The sequence below is a fragment of the Scyliorhinus canicula genome, chromosome 20, assembly GCF_902713615.1.
Source record: "Scyliorhinus canicula chromosome 20, sScyCan1.1, whole genome shotgun sequence".
NCBI lineage: Eukaryota > Metazoa > Chordata > Chondrichthyes > Carcharhiniformes > Scyliorhinidae > Scyliorhinus > Scyliorhinus canicula.
The window spans coordinates 80,444,369-80,464,099 of record NC_052165.1 but is presented as its reverse complement, the minus strand read 5'-3'; the positions used below and the strand labels follow the sequence as shown (position 1 = coordinate 80,464,099).

Sequence of the window (19,731 nt, the reverse complement as noted above, 5' to 3'; positions counted from 1 at the left end):
GGAACACCACTAGTCACAGCCCTCCAATCAGAAAAGCACCCTTCCATTGCTACTCTCTGCCTTCTATGACCTAGCCAGTTCTGTATCCATCTTGGCAGCTCATCCCTGATCCCATGTGACTTAACCTTTTGTACCAGTCTGCCATGAGGGACCTTGTCAAAGGCCTTACTGAAGTCCATATAGACAACATGCACTGCCCTACCTGCATCAATCATCTTTGTGACCTCTTCGAAAAACTCTATCAAGTTAGTGAGACACAAACTCCCCTTCACAAAACCATGCTGCCTCTTGCTAATACGTCCATTTGCTTCCAAATGGGAGTAGATCCTGTCTCGAAGAATTCTCTCCAGTAACTTTACAAGTTACTCTGCAGTAACTTTACAAGTTAGCCAGGAAGGACCTAAAGGGAGAGTTAAGAAGAGCGAGGAGAGGACACGAAAAGTCATTGGCGGATAGGATCAAGGAAAACCCTAAGGCTTTCTATAGGTATATCAGGAACAAAAGAATGACTAGAGTAAGATTAGGGCCAATCAAGGATAGTAGTGGAAAGTTGTGTGTGGAATCAGAGGAGATAGGGGAAGCGTTAAATGGATATTTTTCATCAGTGTTTACACTGGAGAAAGACAATGTTGTCGAAGAGAACACTCAGGTTCAGTCGACCAGGCTAGATGGAATTGAGGTTCGAAAGGAGGAGGTGTTAGCAATTTTGGAAAATGTCAAAATAGATAAGTCCCCTGGGCCAGATGGGATTTATCCTAGGATTCTCTGGGAAGCCAGGGAGGAGATTGCAGAGCCTTTGTCCTTGATCTTTATGTTGTCTTTGTCGACAGGAATAGTGCCGGAAGACTGGAGGATAGCTAATGTTGTCCCCTTGTTCAAGAAGGGGAGTAGAGACAACCCTGGTAATTATAGACCTGTGAGCCTCACTTCGGTTGTGGGTAAAATGTTGGAAAAGGTTATAAGAGATAGGGTTTATAATCATCTTGAAAAGAACAAGTTGATTAGCGATAGTCAACACGGTTTTGTGAAGGGTAGGTCATGCCTCACAAACCTTATTGAGTTTTTTGAGAAGGTGACCAAACAGGTGGATGAGGGTAAAGCGGTTCATGTGGTGTATATGGATTTCAGTAAGGCGTTTGATAAGGTTCCACACGGTAGGCTATTGCAGAAAATAAGGAAGTATGGAATTGAAGGTGATTTTGCGGTTTGGATCAGTAATTGGCTAGCTGAAAGAAGACAGAGGGTGGTGGTTGATGGCAAATGTTCATCCTGGAGTTCAGTTACTAGTGGTGTACCGCAAGGATCTGTTTTGGGGCCACTGCTGTTTGTCATTTTTATAAATGACCTGGAAGAGGGTGTAGAAGGATGGGTTAGTAAATTTGCAGATGACACGAAGGTCGGTGGAGTTGTGGATAGTGCTGAAGGATGTTATAGGATACAGAGGGACATAGATAAGCTGCAGAGCTGGGCTGAGAGGTGGCAGATGGAGTTTAATGCGGAAAAGTGTGAGGTGGTTCACTTTGGAAGGAGTAACAGGAATGCAGAGTACTGGGCTAATGGCAAGATTCTTGGTAGTGTAGATGAACAGAGAGATCTCGGCATCCAGGTACATAAATCCCTGAAAGTTGCCACCCAGGTTAATAGGGCTGTTAAGAAGGCATATGGTGTGCTAGCCTTTATAAGCAGGGGGATTGAGTTTCGGAACCACAAGGTCATGCTGCAGCTGTACATAACTCTGGTGCGGCCGCACCTGGAGTACTGCGTGCAGTTCTGGTCACCACATTATAGGAAGAATGTGGAAGCTTTGGAAAGGGTTCAGAGGAGATTTACTAGAATGTTGCCTGGTATGGAGGGAAGGTCTTACGAGGAAAGGCTCAGGGAATTGAGGTTGTTTTCATTAGAGAGGAGAAGGCTGAGAGGTGACTTAATAGAGACATATAAGATAGTCAGAGGGTTAGATAGGGTGGACAGTGGGAGTCTTTTTCCTCGGATGGTGATGACCAACACGAGGGGACATAGCTTTAAATTGAGGGGTGATAGATATAGGACAGATGTCAGAGGCAGTTTCTTTACTCAGAGAGTAGTAGGGGTGTGGAACGCCCTGCCTGCAACAGTAGTAGACTCGCCAACTTTAAGGGCATTTAAGTGGTCACTGGATAGACATATGGATGAAAATGGAATAGTGTAGGTTAGATAGGCTTCAGATGGTTTCACAGGTCGGCGCAACATCGAGGGCCGAAGGGCCTGTGCTGCGCTGTAGTGTTCTATGTTCTATGTTCTAATTTCCCTACCACTGACGTCAGGCTCACCGGCTTGTAGTTCCCTAGATTATCCTTGCTACCCTTCTGAAACAAAGGAACAACATTGGCTATTCTCCAGTCCTCTGGGACATCACCTGAAGACAGTGAGGATCCAAAGATTTCTGTCAAGGCCTCAGCAATTTCCTCTCTTGCCTCCTTCAGTATCTGGGGTAGATCCCAACAGGCCCTGGGGACTTACCTACCTTAATATTTTTTAACACGCCCAACACCTCGTCTATTTGAATCTCAATGTGACCCAGGCTATCTGTACACCCTCCTCCAGACTCAACATCCACAAAATCCTTCTCTTTGGTGAATACTGATGCAAAGTATTCATTTAGTACGTCGCCCATTTCCTCTGGCTCCACACATAGATTCCCTCCCCTGTCCTTCAGTGGGCCAACCCTTTCCCTGGCTACCCTCTTGCTTTTTATGTACGTGTAAAAAGCCTTGGGATTTTCCTTATCCCTATTTGCCAATGACTTTTCATGACCCCTTTTAGCTCTCCTGACTCCTTGCTTAAGTTCCTTCCTACTTTCCTTATATTCCACACAGGCTTTGTCTGTTCCCAGCCTTCTAGCCCTGACAAATGCCTCTTTTTTATTTTTGACGAGGCCTACAATATCTCTCGTTATCCAAGGTTCCCGAAATTTGCCGCATTTATCATTCTTCTGCACAGGAACATGCCGGTCCTGAATTCCTTTCAACTGACATTTGAAAGCCTCCCACATGCCAGATGTTGATTTACCCTCAAACATCCGCCGCCAATCTAGGTTCTTCAGTTCCCGCCTAACACTGTTATAATTAGCCTTCCTCCAATTTAGCACATTCACCCTAGGACCACTCTTATCCTTGTCCACCAGCACTTTGAAACTTACTGAATTGTGGTCACTGTTCCCAAAATGCTCCCCTACTGAAACTACCACCTGGCCGGGCTCATTCCCCAATACCAGGTCCAGTACAGCCCCTTCCCTAGTTCGACTACCTACATATTGTTTTAAGACGCCCTCCTGGATGCTCCTTACAAACTCTGCCCCGTCCAAGCCCCTAGCACTAAGTGAGTCCCAGTCAATATTGGGGAAGTTGAAGTCTCCCATCACAACAACCCTGTTGCTTTTACTCTTTTCCAAAATCTGTCCAGCTATCTGCTCCTCTATCTCCCGCTGGCTATTGGGAGGCCTGTAGTAAACCCCCAACATTGTGACTGCACCCTTCTTATTCCTGATCTCTACCCATATAGCCTCACTGCCCTCTGTATGTCCTCCCGTAGTACAGCTGTGATATTCTCTCTAACCAGTAGCGCAACTCCGCCACCCCTTTTACATCCCCCTCTATCCCGCCTGAAACATCTAAATCCTGGAACGTTTAGCTGCCAATCCTGTCCTTCCCTGAACCAGGTCTCTGTAATGGCAACAACTAATTACCAATTACTAATGTAAGAGTCACTCCTAGTTATTCTCTTTGTTCCCATTTATTTTGTCTTTATTATTTTGGTCTGTGGACCCATAGTCGGGATGTGCCTTTAAGTAGAATACCCACAGTTAAAACAGCCTGCTTGTCAGTACACTGTGTTCCCAGGTGTTGAATTTCGGAAAGGAGAAGTCTGACTCTTTGTCACCGACTGGATTTTAGAAACCACCTTTGGAGAGAGTTAGTTTGATTGGTTAACTGGTTAACAAAATGGTGCATTCCCAAGTTGACAGGCAGCAACCAGTGAAGTGCCAAAATAATCAGTGCTGGGGCCTCCGCTATTTACAATCTATATTGATGACTTAGATGAAGGAACAGAGAGTAATTTATCTAACAGCTGATGATACAAAGTTAGCTGGAAATGTAAGCCAAGAGGAGGACACAGAGAGGCTGCAAAAAGATATACTCAGGTTAAATGAGTGGGCAATAAAATGGCAAATAAAGTATAATGTTGGCGGCACGGTAGCACAGTGGTTAGCACTGTTGCTTCACAGCACAACGGTCCCAGGTTCGATTCCCGGCTTGGGTCACTGTCTGTGCGGAGTCTGCATGTTCTACCCGTGCCTGTGTGGGTTTCCTCCGGGTGCTCCGGTTTCCTCCCACAAATCCCGAAAGACGTGCTGTTAGGTGAATTAGACATTCTGAATTCACCCCCTCTGTACCTGAACAGGTGCCGGATTGTGGCGACTAGGGGCTTTTCACAGTAACTTCATTGCAGTGTTAATGTAATGAAATGAAATGAAAATCGCTTATTGTCACGAGTAGGCTTCAATGAAGTTACTGTGAAAAGCCCCTAGTCGCCACATTTCGGCGCCTGTCCGGGGAGGCTGGTACGGGAATCGAACCGTGCTGCTGGCCTGCTTGGTCTGCTTTAAAAGCCAGCGATTTAGCTCAGTAAGCTATACCAGCCCCTTAAGTAGGCTTAGTTTAGCTCAGTGAGCTAAACTAAGCCTACTTGTGACAATAAAGATTATTATTATGAAATAGTGAGGTTATTCACTTTAATCATTAGAAAAAGAAAAACGGAATACTTTTAAAAAGCGTGACACTTGTAAATGTTGATGTTCAGAAACTCTTGTGCTTGTACAAGGAACTCAAAAAGTTAGCATGCAGATAATTAGGAAGGTAAATAGCATGTTGACCTTTTTGCAAGGGACTTGGAGTACATGAATTAAGAAGTCTTGCTCCAATTCTCCAGTGCTTTGCTGAGACTACATCAGGAACACTGCGTGTAGCTTTGGTCTCCATAAGGAAGGATATACTTGCATTGGAGGTGGTACAAGGTTAGTGTCTGAGATGAGAGGGTTGTCCTGTGATGAGAGGCTGAGCGAATTGGGTCTATATTTCTCTGGAGTTTAGAAGAATTGCCTATCAGAGATGTATATGGTAACTTGTATGTAGATTCAGAAAATGTGGACAGGGTTCTCGATGTGTATTTTGCCTTTGTCTTCATTAAGGAGTGGGATGATTCAAGCATTCTAGTTAATGGGGAGGAATGTGAAATATTAGATATAATAAACACTGGAAGAGAGGAAGTAATGGAGGGACCTTTATCCTTGAAGATGGATAAATCACCAGGGCCGGATGGATTGTATCCCAGGCTGTTGAAGGAAGCCAGAGAGGACATAATCGGTGCTCTGGGGATCATTTTCCAATCCTTATTAGCTACAGGTGAGGCCCTAGAAGATTGGAGGTCTGCGAATGTTGCACCCATTATTTAAAAAGGGTGTGAGGGATCAGGACCGGGTGGGAAAGTGGAGTTGAGGGAGATGATCAGCCCTAAACGTATTGAATGGTGGAGCAGGCTTGACGAGCCACGTGGACTACCTCTGCTCCTATGTCTTGTCCTCTTGTATTCTTTTGACCAGAAAATGATCCCACTGTTCCAGCTGGGAATAAAGTGAGGAGATTCCATTTTGTTGTGATGCCCAGCGCAGGATAATGAAAATATCATCCATGCCTGTGTGTGAAGACATAACATTTTGAGTTGCACAGCTATTGCAGTAAGCCATGGAAATCATTAGGCTGACACATCTTCAACCTGCTGGTCAAGGGCAAACACAAAGCTTTCCCAAAAGGGTTGTCAGGGCATCCAACTGAACATTAACTTTGTGGCAACATCAATTTGATTAGTTAAAGTGCAGGCACTACTTTTACAGCCTGATTAAACTCTTCAGAAGTGAGAATCGTGTCTAATGGACATTTTAGATCAATAACGGAACTGAATGAAGAGCTTTAGGATTAATATCCGTTCCAGCATTAGAACAAGATTGTTTCCCTTTAATCCTCGAGAGGCCTTTGCAGCAAAAGGATTTATTTTGTTAAAGCCGGTAATGGACTAATGGAAAGAGATGGACATGGAGCCTCACTGGTCCAGGCAACTGGAATGGCGTGTGGTAAAATTAGAAATGGGTTAGGAATGGCTCCGATACTAATCTGAAGATACGTTCTGTGAGAGAAAGTGTGGAATTCCACGGGGGGAATGGGAAAGTCAAATGAACTAGTTAGAATCTTTGATCACAGTTGAATTGAAACAATTCATTTTGACGTTCAGGTTCTTTGCAGACGTGATGGGCTGAATGGCCTCACTGTGTCATAACATTTCTATGGTGCTATAAAGCTGGGTGTGGTCAGGAGCATGCGGAAATATCTGTCCCTATCAATGAAGTTTTGTCCAATAGATTATCATAGAATTTACAGTGCAGAAGGAGGCCACTCGGCCCATCGAGTCTGCACCGACTCTTGGAAAGAGCACCCTACCCAAGGTCAACACCTCCACCCTATCCCCATAACCCAGTAGCCCCACCCAACACTAAGGGCAATTTTGGACACTAAGGGCAATTTATCATGGCCAATCCACCTAACCTGCACATCTTTGGACTGTGGGTTGAAACCGGAGCACCCGGAGGAAACCCACCCAGACAGGGGGAGGATGTGCAGACTCCGCACAGACAGTGACCCAGCCGGGAATCGAACCTGGGACCCTGGAGCTGTGAAGCATTTGTGCTAACCACAATGCTACCGTGCTGCCCATTGATGGATTGTGCACGTTTTTTATATATCTGATTTACCATCAGAGAAATTCTGAGATGACGATGGTTTTAAGTCTATAACAGGTTTATTTGCAGTCCTCAGTAATCATAGGGTTTCTCCACACATGTTCTAGCTCTGGCTCCCCCGGTCTTTCTGGAAGTTACGGTTTATTTTGGCTCTTGGGAGCTCTACCCAGGCTGAATCAATTAAGCACAGTGAACATAGATCAGTCAACAGACTAATATGATCAAACACTGATCAGCTAAACCATTGAACGTTACTGGGAGAAAGGTACCTGCTGCTTTCACCGAGCAGTGCATGGTCAGATGCGACTAAGGAGTTGAGCAGCATTGTGCGCTGGGTCATGGGTACTATGCAGTAAGTGACCAAACCAGGTCAGAAGAAGTGAGCATATTTGTACTTTGAAGAAGACAGGGCAAAATGTTAGAGAGGGGGTCATGACTGGAGATAAGCCAGAGCTCCAGGGGAATCATGGGGCACAGGTGAGTGTTGTAGCCATCACTAAGGGGAAGGTTCTGAGGAAACGGAAAAGTCTGAAGGTGGATAAATCACCTGACCGGATGGATTACTCCCCAGGGTTCTAAAGGAGATAGCCGAAGAGATTGTGGAGACATTGGTGGTGATCTTTCAGGAATCACTGGAGGCATGGAGGGTCCCAGAGGGCTGGAAAGTAGCTAATGTAACACCACTGTTTAAGAGGGGAGGGAGGCAGAAGACGGGAAATTATGGGCCGTTTAGCCTGACTTTATTTTAGAGTCCATTATGAGAGATGAGATCACGGAATACCTGGAAGTGCATGATAAAATATGACTGAGTCAGCACGGCTTCATCAAGGGGAGGTCATGTCTGACAAATCTGTTAGAGTTCTTTGACAAAGTAACAAGGAAGTTATAGGAAAACCAGTGGATGCAATTTATTTAGATTTCCAAAAGGCTTTTGACAAGGTGCCGCCAGTGACTAGTGGTGTGCCTCAGGGGTCTGTGCTGGGACCACAACTTTTCACATTATACATTAATGATCTGGGAGAAGGAACAGAAGGCACTGTTGCTAAGTTTGCAGATGCTACAAAGATCTGTAGAGGGACAGGTAGTATTGTGGAAGCAAGGGGGCTACAGCAGGACGGATATGCTAAGAGAGTGGGCAAAGAAGTGGCAGATGGAATACAATGTGGAAAAATGTGAGATTATGCACTTTGGAAGGAGAAATGGAGGCATAGACTATTTTGTAAATGGGGAAATGCTTAAGAAATCAGAAGCACAAAGGTACTTGGGAGTCCTTGTTCAAGATTCTCTTAAGGTTAATGCGCAGGTTCAGTCGGCAGTTAGGAAGGCAAATGCAATGTTAGCATTCATGGCAAGAGGGCTGGAGTACAAGACCAGGGATGTACTTCTGAGGCTGTAAAAGGCTCTAGTCAGACTCTATTTGGAATATTGTGAGCAGTTTTGGGTCCTGTATCTAAGGAAGGATGTGCTGGCCTTGGAAAGGGTCCAGAGGAGGTTCACAAGAATGATCCCTGGAATTAAGAGCTTGTCGTATGAGGAACGGTTGAGGACTCTGGGTCTGTACTCGTAGTTTAAAAGGATGAGGGGGGATCATATTGAAACTTACAGGATACTGCAAAGTCTGGATGGAGTGGACGTAGAGAGGATGTTTCCGCTAGTAGGAAAAACTGGAACCAGAGAGCACAATCTCAGACTAAAGGGACGATTCTTTAAAACAGAGATGAGGAGGAATTTCTTCAGCCAGAAGGTGGTGAATCTGTGGAATTCTTTGCCGCTGAAGGCTGTGGAGGCCAAATCACTGTGTTTTAAGACAGAGATAGATAGGTTCTTGATTAATAAGGGGATCAGGGGTTATGGGGAAAAGGCAGGAGAATGTGGATGAGAAAAATATCAGCCATGATTGAATGGAGAGCAGACCAGTTGGGCCTAATTCTGCTCATGTCTTATGGTCTTAAGTTGCACAGCTGGACACCCTGTCAGGGAAGGAAAGGCAGGGAGCTCACAGATTGCTGGCGACAGATTAAAAAATACATTTGATGCACAAGTGGACCTCATTTAATAATCTTTAATCTTTACTGTCACAAGTAGGCTTACATTAACACTGTAATGAAGTTGTGAAAATCCCCGAGTCACCACATTCCGGTGCCTGTTCAGGTGTTCAGGTACGCAGAGGGAGAATTCAAAATGTCCAATTCACCTGACAAGCACGTCTTTCGGGACTTGTGGGAGGAAGCCGAAGCACCCGGAGGAAACCCACGCAGTCACGGGGAGAACGTGCAGACTCTGCACAGACAGTGACCCAAGTGGAAACCGAACCTAGGACCCTGGCGCTGTGAAGCAACAGTGCTAATCACTGCACTACCATGCTGCCCCCCAAGGAACATATCAGATCTAAGCTCTGTAGTCCTGCCACATCCAGATGTGAATGGTGACGGACAATTAAACAATTCACTGGAGGAGGAGGCTCCATAAATATATTCTCCACTTGCCTGGATGAGTGCAGCTCCAACAACACTCAAGAAGCTCAACACCATCCAGGGCAAAGCAGCCCGCTTCAATGCTCCCCCTTCCACAAACATTCAAACCCTTCACCACCAAAGAACAGTGGCAGCCGTGTGTACCATCTACAAGATGCACTGCAGTAACTCACCAAGGTTCCTTCGACAACACCTTCCATCCCTAGAAGGATACCTGGGAGCCCAACCACCTGGAGGTTCCCCTCCAAGTCACTCACCACCTTGACTTTTAAATATATCGCCGTTCATAAATTGTCACTGGAGCAACATCCTGGAACTCCCTCCTCCCTAACAGCACTGTGGGTGTACCTACACCTCAGGGACTTCAGCAGTTCAAGAAGGGCAACTAGGGATGGGCAATAAATGCTGACCTAACCAGCGACGTCCACCCCATAAATGAATTTTTAAAAATGCTCCACTTCCATTTCTTCTTTCAATTAACTGATTCAGACTAAATTTAGGCTGAAGTTCTTCTCTCTAAGATTTGTTAAAACGTACCAAACTACTAAACTGCTTTGGTGCACAGGAGGAAGAAGTGACCATAAAGGACAATTAAACTTTATCTTATTTGCTGGAATTTAATGGGAGAGATTTATGCTTCAGTTTTGTAAAGTCTTTTGGAAAGTCTCAATCTCGAGTACTGTAGCCAGTTCCGGACGCTGCACCTCAGGAAGCACATATTGGCCTCAGGTTTATTCACTGAAATCAGGCCATGGCTAAAGCTTTCAAGAGTGAGATAGACAGAGGGCGGATCTAACCAAATTTGTTTGAAGTGTGTTAGTGAGTAGGTTCCGCTGGGTGTTTCCTGACAGCCGACCCGCCAAGGTCATCACCGGTAACATTAATTGGAGCACTTAATGATGCTCCATGAGATTCACACTGCAAATAACTGACCCGCCAGCTGACTCGCCGGGACCGCGCCCAACAGCTCCACGCTAGTGAGGGGGAGCAGCACCTAAACCGGTCCCGCTGAGCAATCCCCAGACAGCACCCAGCCAGGCCACCGCGCAGACCAGCTCCGCGGTTTGGGGAGGCTCATGGACGCGGCCGGGTCCAGGAGGGCTACCCTGTTACCCCGAATGGGTAACTAGTCAACCAGTACCGCCTGGGTGTCAGTAGCGGTAACCGTCAGTTCACGGACTGTCACCAGGAGGACCGTCATCCAGTGCGACCTCCACCGGGCTGGACAGGTTAGTTGGCATCAGCCCCCTAGCACCATTCTGTCTTCCATCACCGGACCTCCCTCCCTCCCCCCCTCCCCCTCCCCCTCCCCCCCCCTCCCCCTCCCCCCCTCCCGCTCCCCCCCCTCCCCCTCCCCCCCCCTCCCCCCCCTCCCCCTCCCCCCACCCCTCCCCCTCCCCCCACCCCTCCCCCTCCCCCCACTCCCCCTCCCCCCACTCCCCCTCCCCCTCCCCCAGCAACTCTGTGCCTGGCACCTCCTCCCTCCCCCCAGTGAGTGGACACCATATTACCACGGAAGGGGTTCAGTTCAGGCCCAGTGCCCCGGGCTGACTGCCCGATTTCGAAGATGGCTACTCACCTCCTCGAACCCTCGCAGCAGCCATTCCGCTGGCTTTATGGTTTTAAATAGACGTATTGAGCGGCGCCTGCGTGACTGCTTGTTGGGGAGGTGGCTAGATCATGGGTGACCGTTCGATAGAGGGCCCTCCCCATTATTGGGATTGAGATCGGATTTTATTGGTGGTTATTGGCTTCTTGCCACGCCACGGCATGATCGGGATCTCGCCAATGGCGGGTTGGTTAGATGGTTAGATCGAAAACTAATCGGCCGGCTCATTTTCACACATGGCGCAATGAGGCCAGTACATCGCGCCCAGAGTTTAGTTAACTAAAGGTATCAGGGTTATGGAGTGAATGGAGTTGAGATGCAGATCAGCTGTGATCTAATAAAATGGTGGAGCAGCTTGGAGGTGTTAAGTGGCCGAATCCTACACGTGTCTGAAGAGGCAGGCTGGCACAAGTCCAAAATGTTGCTATGGAGATGAGTGCAGTATTTTTGGAAGAGAGGGGATGGCAGGCAGACTTGATGCTTTCCACTTAGTCACTGAAGCAGAGACCAGGTGAAATAATTTACTAAACCCAGGAAGTCTGCTAAGGTGACAGGATGTCGCCTGATTTTAAACTGTATCCTCACAGCAATCCACTGTAAACATTTGCAAAATATAGAGAGAGAATACAATGTGAAGTGTCAGATATTCATTCACGTTCCAAATGCATCTTTTATTAGGGTACTGTGGCGATCACAACACAATTGAGACAAGGCCCATATAGTAAGTAGCAAACTTTCCAACCACTCAATCCTCCATTCTCCAGCACAACTCACAAGGTGGCGCAGGTTTCTCCCAGTACAGCAGACATCAAACGAGTTTGCTCGTAAGCACGCTATAAGCATCTTAAACCACATTAACAGCAATGGGAGGCCTATACAGATCTTTTGTAGAGCTGTGTCGATGAACTGTTCTGGATATCTTATCCATTCATTATTACCTTGAGGAACTTAAGAACAGTTGTTTAGCCTCTTGAGCCTGTCTGCTATCCAGTTAGATTGTTGCTGATCTGTATCACAATTCACTCCATCCACCTTATTTCCACATCATTTCATACCCTTTTCTACCAGAAATCTATCAGTCTCAGTTTTGAGATTGCCTATTTGCCCAATTGCCTGCCACTCTACATTGCCCACCCTGCCCATTGCCCATCGTGCCCCATTGCCCACCATTCTCCACTGTTCACCCTGCCCCATTGCCCACCATGCCCATTGCCCACCCTGCCCCATTGCTCAGCCTGTCTTTGCCCACTCTGCCCCATTGTCTGCCCTGCTATTGCCCACCCTGCCCCATTTCACACTCTGATCTTGCCCAACTTGTTCCATTGCCCACTCTGTTCCATTGTCCACCTTCCCCATTGCCTACCCTGTCGATTGCCCACCCTGCCCCATTGCCCACTCTGACCTTGCCCACCCTGTTCCATTGTCCACCTTCCCCATTGCCTACCCTGTCGATTGCCCACCCTGCCTCATTGCCCACTCTGACCTTGCCCAGCCTGTTCCATTGCCCACTCTGACCTTGCCCAGCCTGTTCCATTGTCCACCATGCCCATTGCCCACCCTGCTCCATTGCCCACTCTGATCTTGCCCAACCTGTTCCATTGCCCACCCTGTTCCATTGTCCACCTTTCCCCATTGCCTACCCTGCCGATTGCCCACCTTGCACTATTGCCCACTCTGACCTTGCCCAGCCTGTTCCATTGCCCACCATGCCCATTGCCCACCCTGCTCCATTGCCCACTCTGATCTTGCCCAGCCTGTTCCATTGACGAACCTGTCCTTGCCCACCCTGTTCCATTGTCTACCCTTCCCCATTGCCCACCGTGTCCCAATACCCACCCTGCTCCATTGCTCATCCTGTTCTACACCACACTCTGTCCTTGCCTACCCTGTTCCAATGCCTACCCTGCCCATTGTCCTCCCTGTCCCATTACCCAACCTGGCCCATTTCCCACTGTCCATCCCAGCCAATTTTCCATTCTGTTGATTTCTTTTGCATTGCCATCAAAATAAAGGAGCTTATAAGTAGCACTATATACCTGAACCAGCGAGAGTGTTCTGCCCACAAGGATACACCTAACAAGTTTCGGAATATCTGAAAAACCACACATCATATAGAATCATAGAAGTTACAGAGCATAAGGAGGCCTTTTGGCCCATCGAGTCTGCACTGGTTCCTGAAAAGAAAAGCCCACACTTCCGGTGTGGACCATGGAGTAAGTGGTCACAAACAAGGCAGATCCTGCCCAAGGTTACAGAAAATAGCTCCTTTTTAAATCAATACGGTGGAATTTTGATGAAAAGGTGTAGGTGAATGTTGGAGGAGTACTTTCCCCCAGGAATGATCTGTCTCTTGTGTGGTAGTATGACTAGGGGTATTACGGTATCTTAGAAGTGAGCTGCTATTTAGAACAGTACAGCACAGAACAGGTCCTTCGGCCCTCGATGTTGTGCCGAGCAATGATCACCCCACTTAAACCCACGTAACCCGTATACCCATAACCCAACAATCCCCCCATTAACCTTACACTACGGGCAATTTAGCATGGCCAATCCACCTAACCCGCACATCTTTGGACTGTGGGAGGAAACCGGAGCACCCGGAGGAAACCCACGCACACACGGGGAGGACGTGCAGACTCCACACAGACAGACAGTATTGGTGCAGAGGACTCGCTCTCCATTGGCCCGGGTAAGTCATGTGCCTCTCAGCCGATTGGCTGAGAGGTAGGTAGCTCCACCTACAAGGTGGGACATAAGAACCCGTGCTTCCCGGCAGTCGGCCATTCTTTTGTACGTCTGCTGCCGGGCACACATCTTGTGCATTAAAGCCTTTTGTTTGGATCACATCTTCGTCTCGTGTCCAATTGATGGTGCATCACCTTGGTTACCAGACCCGGCAGAAACAATGAGGGATTTGGCTGGAGCTGCAGCAAAGACAAAAGTCTATGCAGGCGGGGGAAGGGCAAGCTTAAAGGCTACAAGCTGACTTGAGGGCCTTTATTAAAGCTGAATTCCAGCAGCAGAGGGAACAACTGCGAAAAGATCTCGCCAAGACCATTAAAGAAGCGGTGACGAGACTTCCGGTGGCGGCCATGGAGGAGTACGTCGCGCATTCGGTACTCTCGGACCTTTTTCAGGAGCTTTCACGGACTTTTTGGGGCAGATTGGTGAAGCGAACACGGCCAAAAGGATTCCCTCTTTGTTGTATGGATAGCTGGACCGGGGTGGCCGGGTGAAGTGTTTAAGACCCAACAGACAGAAGCGTGCGGAGTGGGTGCCGAGGTACGGCATGGCGGCCGGTATAGATCAGGGAGCATGGGCTCAGTGGGCACAGGAGCAACAGGAGTTCCTTAGGGGCTGCTTTGCTGATCTTAAAAAGGACATGCTGGCCCCGATGAAGACATTAATAGACCAAATGATTGCAACTCAGGCGACGCAAGGGAAAGCGATTAAGGAGATGGAGAAAAAGCTATCCGACCATGAGGACGAGTCGGTTGTATTGGCCCTTAAGGTGGAGGCGCAGGATGACCTCCACAAGAAGTGGCAGGAGAGACTGGAGGACCTAGAAAACAGGTCCAGGAGGCAGAACTTGAGAATTGTGGGCCTCCCTGAAGGTGTGGAGGGGTCGGATGCGGGAGCATTTGTGTCCAAGATGCTGGAGACGCTGATAGGGATGGGTGTATTCCCTCGACCCCTGGGACGGGGCCCTTGCAAGAAAGCCCAAGGTGAATGAACTGCCGACGGCTATGGTGGTGAGATTTCATCGCTTCTCGGTCAAGGAACTTGTCTTACGGTGGGCAAAAAACGAACAGAACAGCAGGTGGGAGAACAGCGTGATACGCATCTACCAGAACCTGGGTGCGGAGCTGGCCAAGAGTCGTGCTGGATTCAACCGGCTGAAGGAGACCCTCTTCAGCAAGGGGGTGAAATTTGGGATGCTACCCCCAGCGAGGCTATGGATCACGTACAAGGAACAGCATCACTATTTTGAGACGCCGGATGAGGCGTGGTCATTCGTCAAACAAGAAAAGCTGGATTCGAATTAAAGGACAGTTAAGCTTTGGTGGAATGCGGCGGTGGGGCTGGGTAACTCGGTACCGTTGCTAACAATAAAATTGTTTACAATGTTAGGTGCGAGTAAGGGCTGTGGTGGTGGCTGGAGGGTGCAGTGTTTTCGGTAAAGTTGAGATACGGAGGGGGGGGCCTGTACTTAGTGCGATTTTTTGGGAAATTGGAGCCTTGGTTCAACAAGTGTCTCCTCACGAGGCAATGTTAGTGTCTTCTGTTTATTTTTCGTTTCGTATTACTATTTACTCACTGGGGCTGGAGAGGTAGTTTAATGTGGGGAGAGGGTCCGGACAATGAGGCGACAGTCTGATCAGCGCCAGGGGCGGGAGCTGCCAGGGTCAGCATGGGTCAGCTGACTCTCAGGAGCGTAGTGGGGGGTCAGCAAGTGCTCAGCTGGTGCTTGGCGGGGGGTTTTGGGTCATGGGGCTGTTGGGGAGGGGGAGGTGGATGCTGCTTTGCTGGCAGAGGAGGTATCAATTTTGGGGTACCAATTGAGGGTCGGGGCTGAGCTCCCTGTGGGGGGGCTCGAGTAAGCGAAGGGCGTGGGCTCGAGGTTGGCCAAAATAGGGCGATGGCTAGTCGGCGAGGGGGTTGGGGGGGGGGTTAGCCCCCCCTTCCAGGCTGATCACGTGGAATGTGAGGGGTTTGAATGGGCCGGTCAAAAGAGCGTGCGTGTTTGCGCTCTAAAGGGGTTAAAGGCAGACGTAGCAATACTTCAGGAGACACATTTAAAGCTCGCAGATCACACGGGATTGAGAAAGGGATGGGTAGGCCAGGTGTTCCATTCAGGGCTGGATTCGAAGACCAGTGGGGTAGCAATTATGATCCGTAAGGGTGTGGCATTCGAGGCTGGTAGAATTCTACAAGAAATTTTTGGAAATATTGAGCCCACTCCTGATGAGGACCTTCAATGAGGCTAGAGAGAAAGGAACCCTCCCCCAAACAATGTCACAAGCCTTGATCTCGCTCATTCTTAAACGAGGGAAGGGCCCGGAACATTGCGGATCATACAGGCTGATTTCGCTTTTAAACGTGGATGCCAAATTGCTAGCTAAGATTCTGGCCACAAGAATTGAGGATTGTGTCCCAGGGGTGATAGAGGAAGACCAGACTGGGTTTGTTAAAGGCAGACAACTCCATACCAATGTCCGGAGACTTTTGAATATTATTATGATGCCCTCAGAGGGAGGGGAGGCAGAGGTGGTAACAGCGATGGACGCAGAGAAAGCCTTTGACCAGGTGGAGTGGGAGTACCTGTGGGAAACGCTGGGGAGGTTCGGGTTTGGTGAGGGCTTTATTGGCTGGGTGAAATTGCTGTACCAGGCTCCTGTAGCAAGTGTATGTACAAACCGGCTGAGGTCGGGGTACTTCAAGCTTCAGCGGGGAATGAGGCAGGGGTGTCCCCTCTCCCCGTTTCTATTTGCCCTAGCTATAGAACCACTAGCAATGGCGTTGAGAGCCTTGAGGAACTGGCGGGGACTGGTTCGGGGGGGGTGGAACATCGGGTCTCGCTACACGGATGATTTGCTCCTGTACATTTCGGACCCTGTGGAGGGGATGGGGGAGGTTCTGCGGATCCTGAGGGATTTTGGTAGTTTTTCAGGGTACAAACTGAACATGGGAAAGAGTGAGTTGTTTGTGATCCAGGCCAATGGGCAGGGGGAGAGACTGAAAGAGCTGCTGCTCAGGATGGTAGAGAAAAGTTTTCGTTACCTGGGTATACAGGTGGCCAGGAAATGGGATGCCCTGCTCAACCTGACCCGGTTGGTGGAGCAAATGAAAGGGGACTTTAAAAGGTGGGACATGCTCCCTCTGTAACTGGCAAGAAGGGTACAGACCGAACTTTCGCAACTACTACTGGGCGGCCAATATATCTATGATTAGGAAGTGGGCGATGGGAGCAGCTGGAGGCGGCGTCATGTAAAAGTACTAGTCTGGGAGCTTTGATAATGGCTCCTTTGCTGTTCTCGCCGACCCGTACTCCACAAGTCCGGTGGTGGTGGCAACACTGTGGATCTGGGGACAGTGGAGGAGGTACAAGACGTTGGAGGGAGCGTCGGTCTGGACCCCGATATGTAACAACCACAAGTTTGTCCCGGGTAGGATTTGTGGTGGGTTCCAGAGCTGGCAGAGGGCAGGCATCAGAAGGATGGGAGATCTGTTCAGAGACGGAAGCTTTCCCAGTTTGAAGGCGCTAGAGGACAAATTTAATCTGCCGCCAGGAAACGCCTTTAAATATCTGCAAGTACGAGCCTTCCTGAAAAAACAGGTAGTGGCCTTTCTGACGCTGCCGCCACTGGGGATACAGGACAGGGTGGTCTCCGGCACCTGGGTGGGGGAGGGGAAAGTGTCGGCTATCTACCAGGAACTACAGGAGCCGGAGGAAACCCCGGTGGAGGAGCTCAAGGGCAAGTGGGAGGAGGAGCTAGGTGAGGAGTTGGAAGCGGGTCTGTGGGCAGAGGTCCAGGGCAGGGTTAATTCCTCCTCATCATGTGCCAGGCTCAGTCTAATTAAATTTAAGGAGGTCCACCGGGCACACATGATGGCAGCGAGAATGAGCAAGTTTTTTGGGGCAGAAGTGCAAGGGGAGCCCTGCAAACCATGTCCACATGTTTTGGGCATGCCCGGAGCTCAGCGAGTTCTGGCAAGGGTTTGCGAGGGCAATGTCCAAGGTGCTTAACGGGTGGTGCCGAGTCCAGAGATAGCGATCTTTGGAGTGTCAGAAGACCCGGGCGTTCAGGGGGCGAACGAGGCCAACGTCTTGGCCTTTGCCTCCCTAGTAGCCTGGAGACGGATTTTATTAATGTGGAGGGACTCGAAGCCCCCGAGTGTGGTGATTCACCTGAGGAAGGAGCAGTGCTCCGAAAGCTAGTGTTTGAAACAAACCTGTTGGACTTTAACCTGGTGTTGTAAGTAACCTTTTTTTTGGACACTAAGGGCAATTTATCATGGCCAACCCACCTAACCTGCACGTCTTTGGACTGTGGGAGGAAACCGGAGCACCCGGAGGAAACCCACGCACACACGGGGAGGATGTGCAGACTCCGCACAGACAGTGACCCAAGCCGGGAATCGAACCTGGGACCCTGGAGCTGTGAAGCAACTGTGCTAACCACTGTGCTACCGTGCTGCCCAAATTGCTGTCTATTTGATGGAGGGAGATGGTCATAATGGAAGAGTAATCCAGAGGCCCCACTTCATGTTCTGGGGACATGGGTTCAAATCCCAGTATGGAAGCTGGTGGAATGTAAATTTATTTTTAAAAAACACTGGAATTGACAGCGAGTATCAATAATGGTGACCATGGCCAGAATGTACACTCCCCCCATCCCGGCAGGTTCTGAGGCCAGGTGGGGGAGTGTGAAATTGCACGGACTAGATTTACTCTGGGTGCCTGCCCGCTCTGACCTGGGAATGATTTTACATTGGGGGAGGGACTCGGATAGGAAGCCCAACCTTGCCCCAATTAAGACCCTTAAGTGGCCACTTAATGGCAACCTAAAGACTGTTACCTGCCCGGTCTCAATATTTAGGCTGTCGGGCAGATCACAGCTCAGGATGTGAAGGCAAGAACCAGGAAATGATGAGAGTTAGATCTTGGGTGAGAAGTGTGTGGGTGACTGGGTGAGAGAAATGTAGTTGACTCTTAAATGTCCTCTGAAATGGGCTCACAAGACATGGAGCAGCACGGTGACCCCCCCAGACCACCCTCCACACCCCACTACCTCGCCTACCCCCCATGACCCAATCATTCCCCTCGCAAACCCCCAGGCCTTCACTACCCTCTCCACCATGAAACTTACCAGTTCCCAGGACCTGGGCTCAGGAAGCTACTTGCAGTGCCTCCTCTGGCCCTGTTCTTGGAGGAACTGGGCAACTTATGGCCAATCTGACTGGCGGGAAGCTCTTCAAGGCGGGACTTCCTCACGAGCGTAGGATGGAAGTCACGCTTTACGCCAATCAATGCTCATTGGACCATAAAATAGCAGTGGGGCTGTAGGAGTCGGCGGGATGTGTTCGCTGTTGAACCTTCAGGTGGCAGGGATTCAACGTAAACATTTAGACCCATGAAACTATCAATGTTTGTCATAAAAATGTCCTTTAGGGAGGGAAATCTGCCACAGTTACTTGGTCTGGCCTACATGTGACTCCAGACACACAGCAATGTGGTTGCCTCAAGGGATGTTGCCTGCATCCTAGAGACAAATGAAAAAAAAGGTGGCATTTCCATAATCCTGGTGGCCCAGGAACTAATATGCTCCACCCAACATTTCATAATGTATCACATCCCATATCCTCCTGCATAAGCTGTTGCACACTGACACAAGAACTTACAGTCCAGTCAGGGCTGGTCCGCATCTCCCTGGTAGGTCCATTCTTCAGGATGGGACTGGGTGCCTGTTCTGGAGCTAGGTGCTGCAGGCCTGACCTCAGGATTGCTTTCCTGAAAAACAAATAAATAATTTAGTTGTACTGCTGAAAAAAAGAGATCTGTCAAAGTTTTTCATCTTGCACTCATCAGAAAACCTTGCAAAAATACCAGTATAAGGGGAAAACAACAATTTATACTCTATGAGGAGGCTACTGATGCATTCTCATAGAACATACATAGAACATACAGTGCAGAAGGAGGCCATTCGGCCCATTGAGTCTGCACCGACCCACTTTAAGCCCTCACCCACCCTATCCCCAGAACCCCTCCTAACCTTTTTGGACATTAAGGGCAATTTAGAACATAGAACATAGAACAG

At 48.9% G+C, this 19,731-nt stretch overlaps 1 protein-coding gene across 1 annotated transcript in view; it reads right to left on the bottom strand.

The window, feature by feature from the left end:
* Nucleotides 1-19,423, bottom strand: part of dgki (diacylglycerol kinase, iota) — a 228,343-nt gene extending 208,920 nt beyond the window's left edge. The window contains exon 1 of the mRNA XM_038781036.1: nt 19,316-19,423. Coding sequence (XP_038636964.1) covers nt 19,316-19,339 — 24 coding nt within the window. The 5' untranslated portion in view covers nt 19,340-19,423. The remainder of the gene's footprint in view (nt 1-19,315) is intronic.
* Nucleotides 19,424-19,731: the final 308 nt, after the last annotated feature.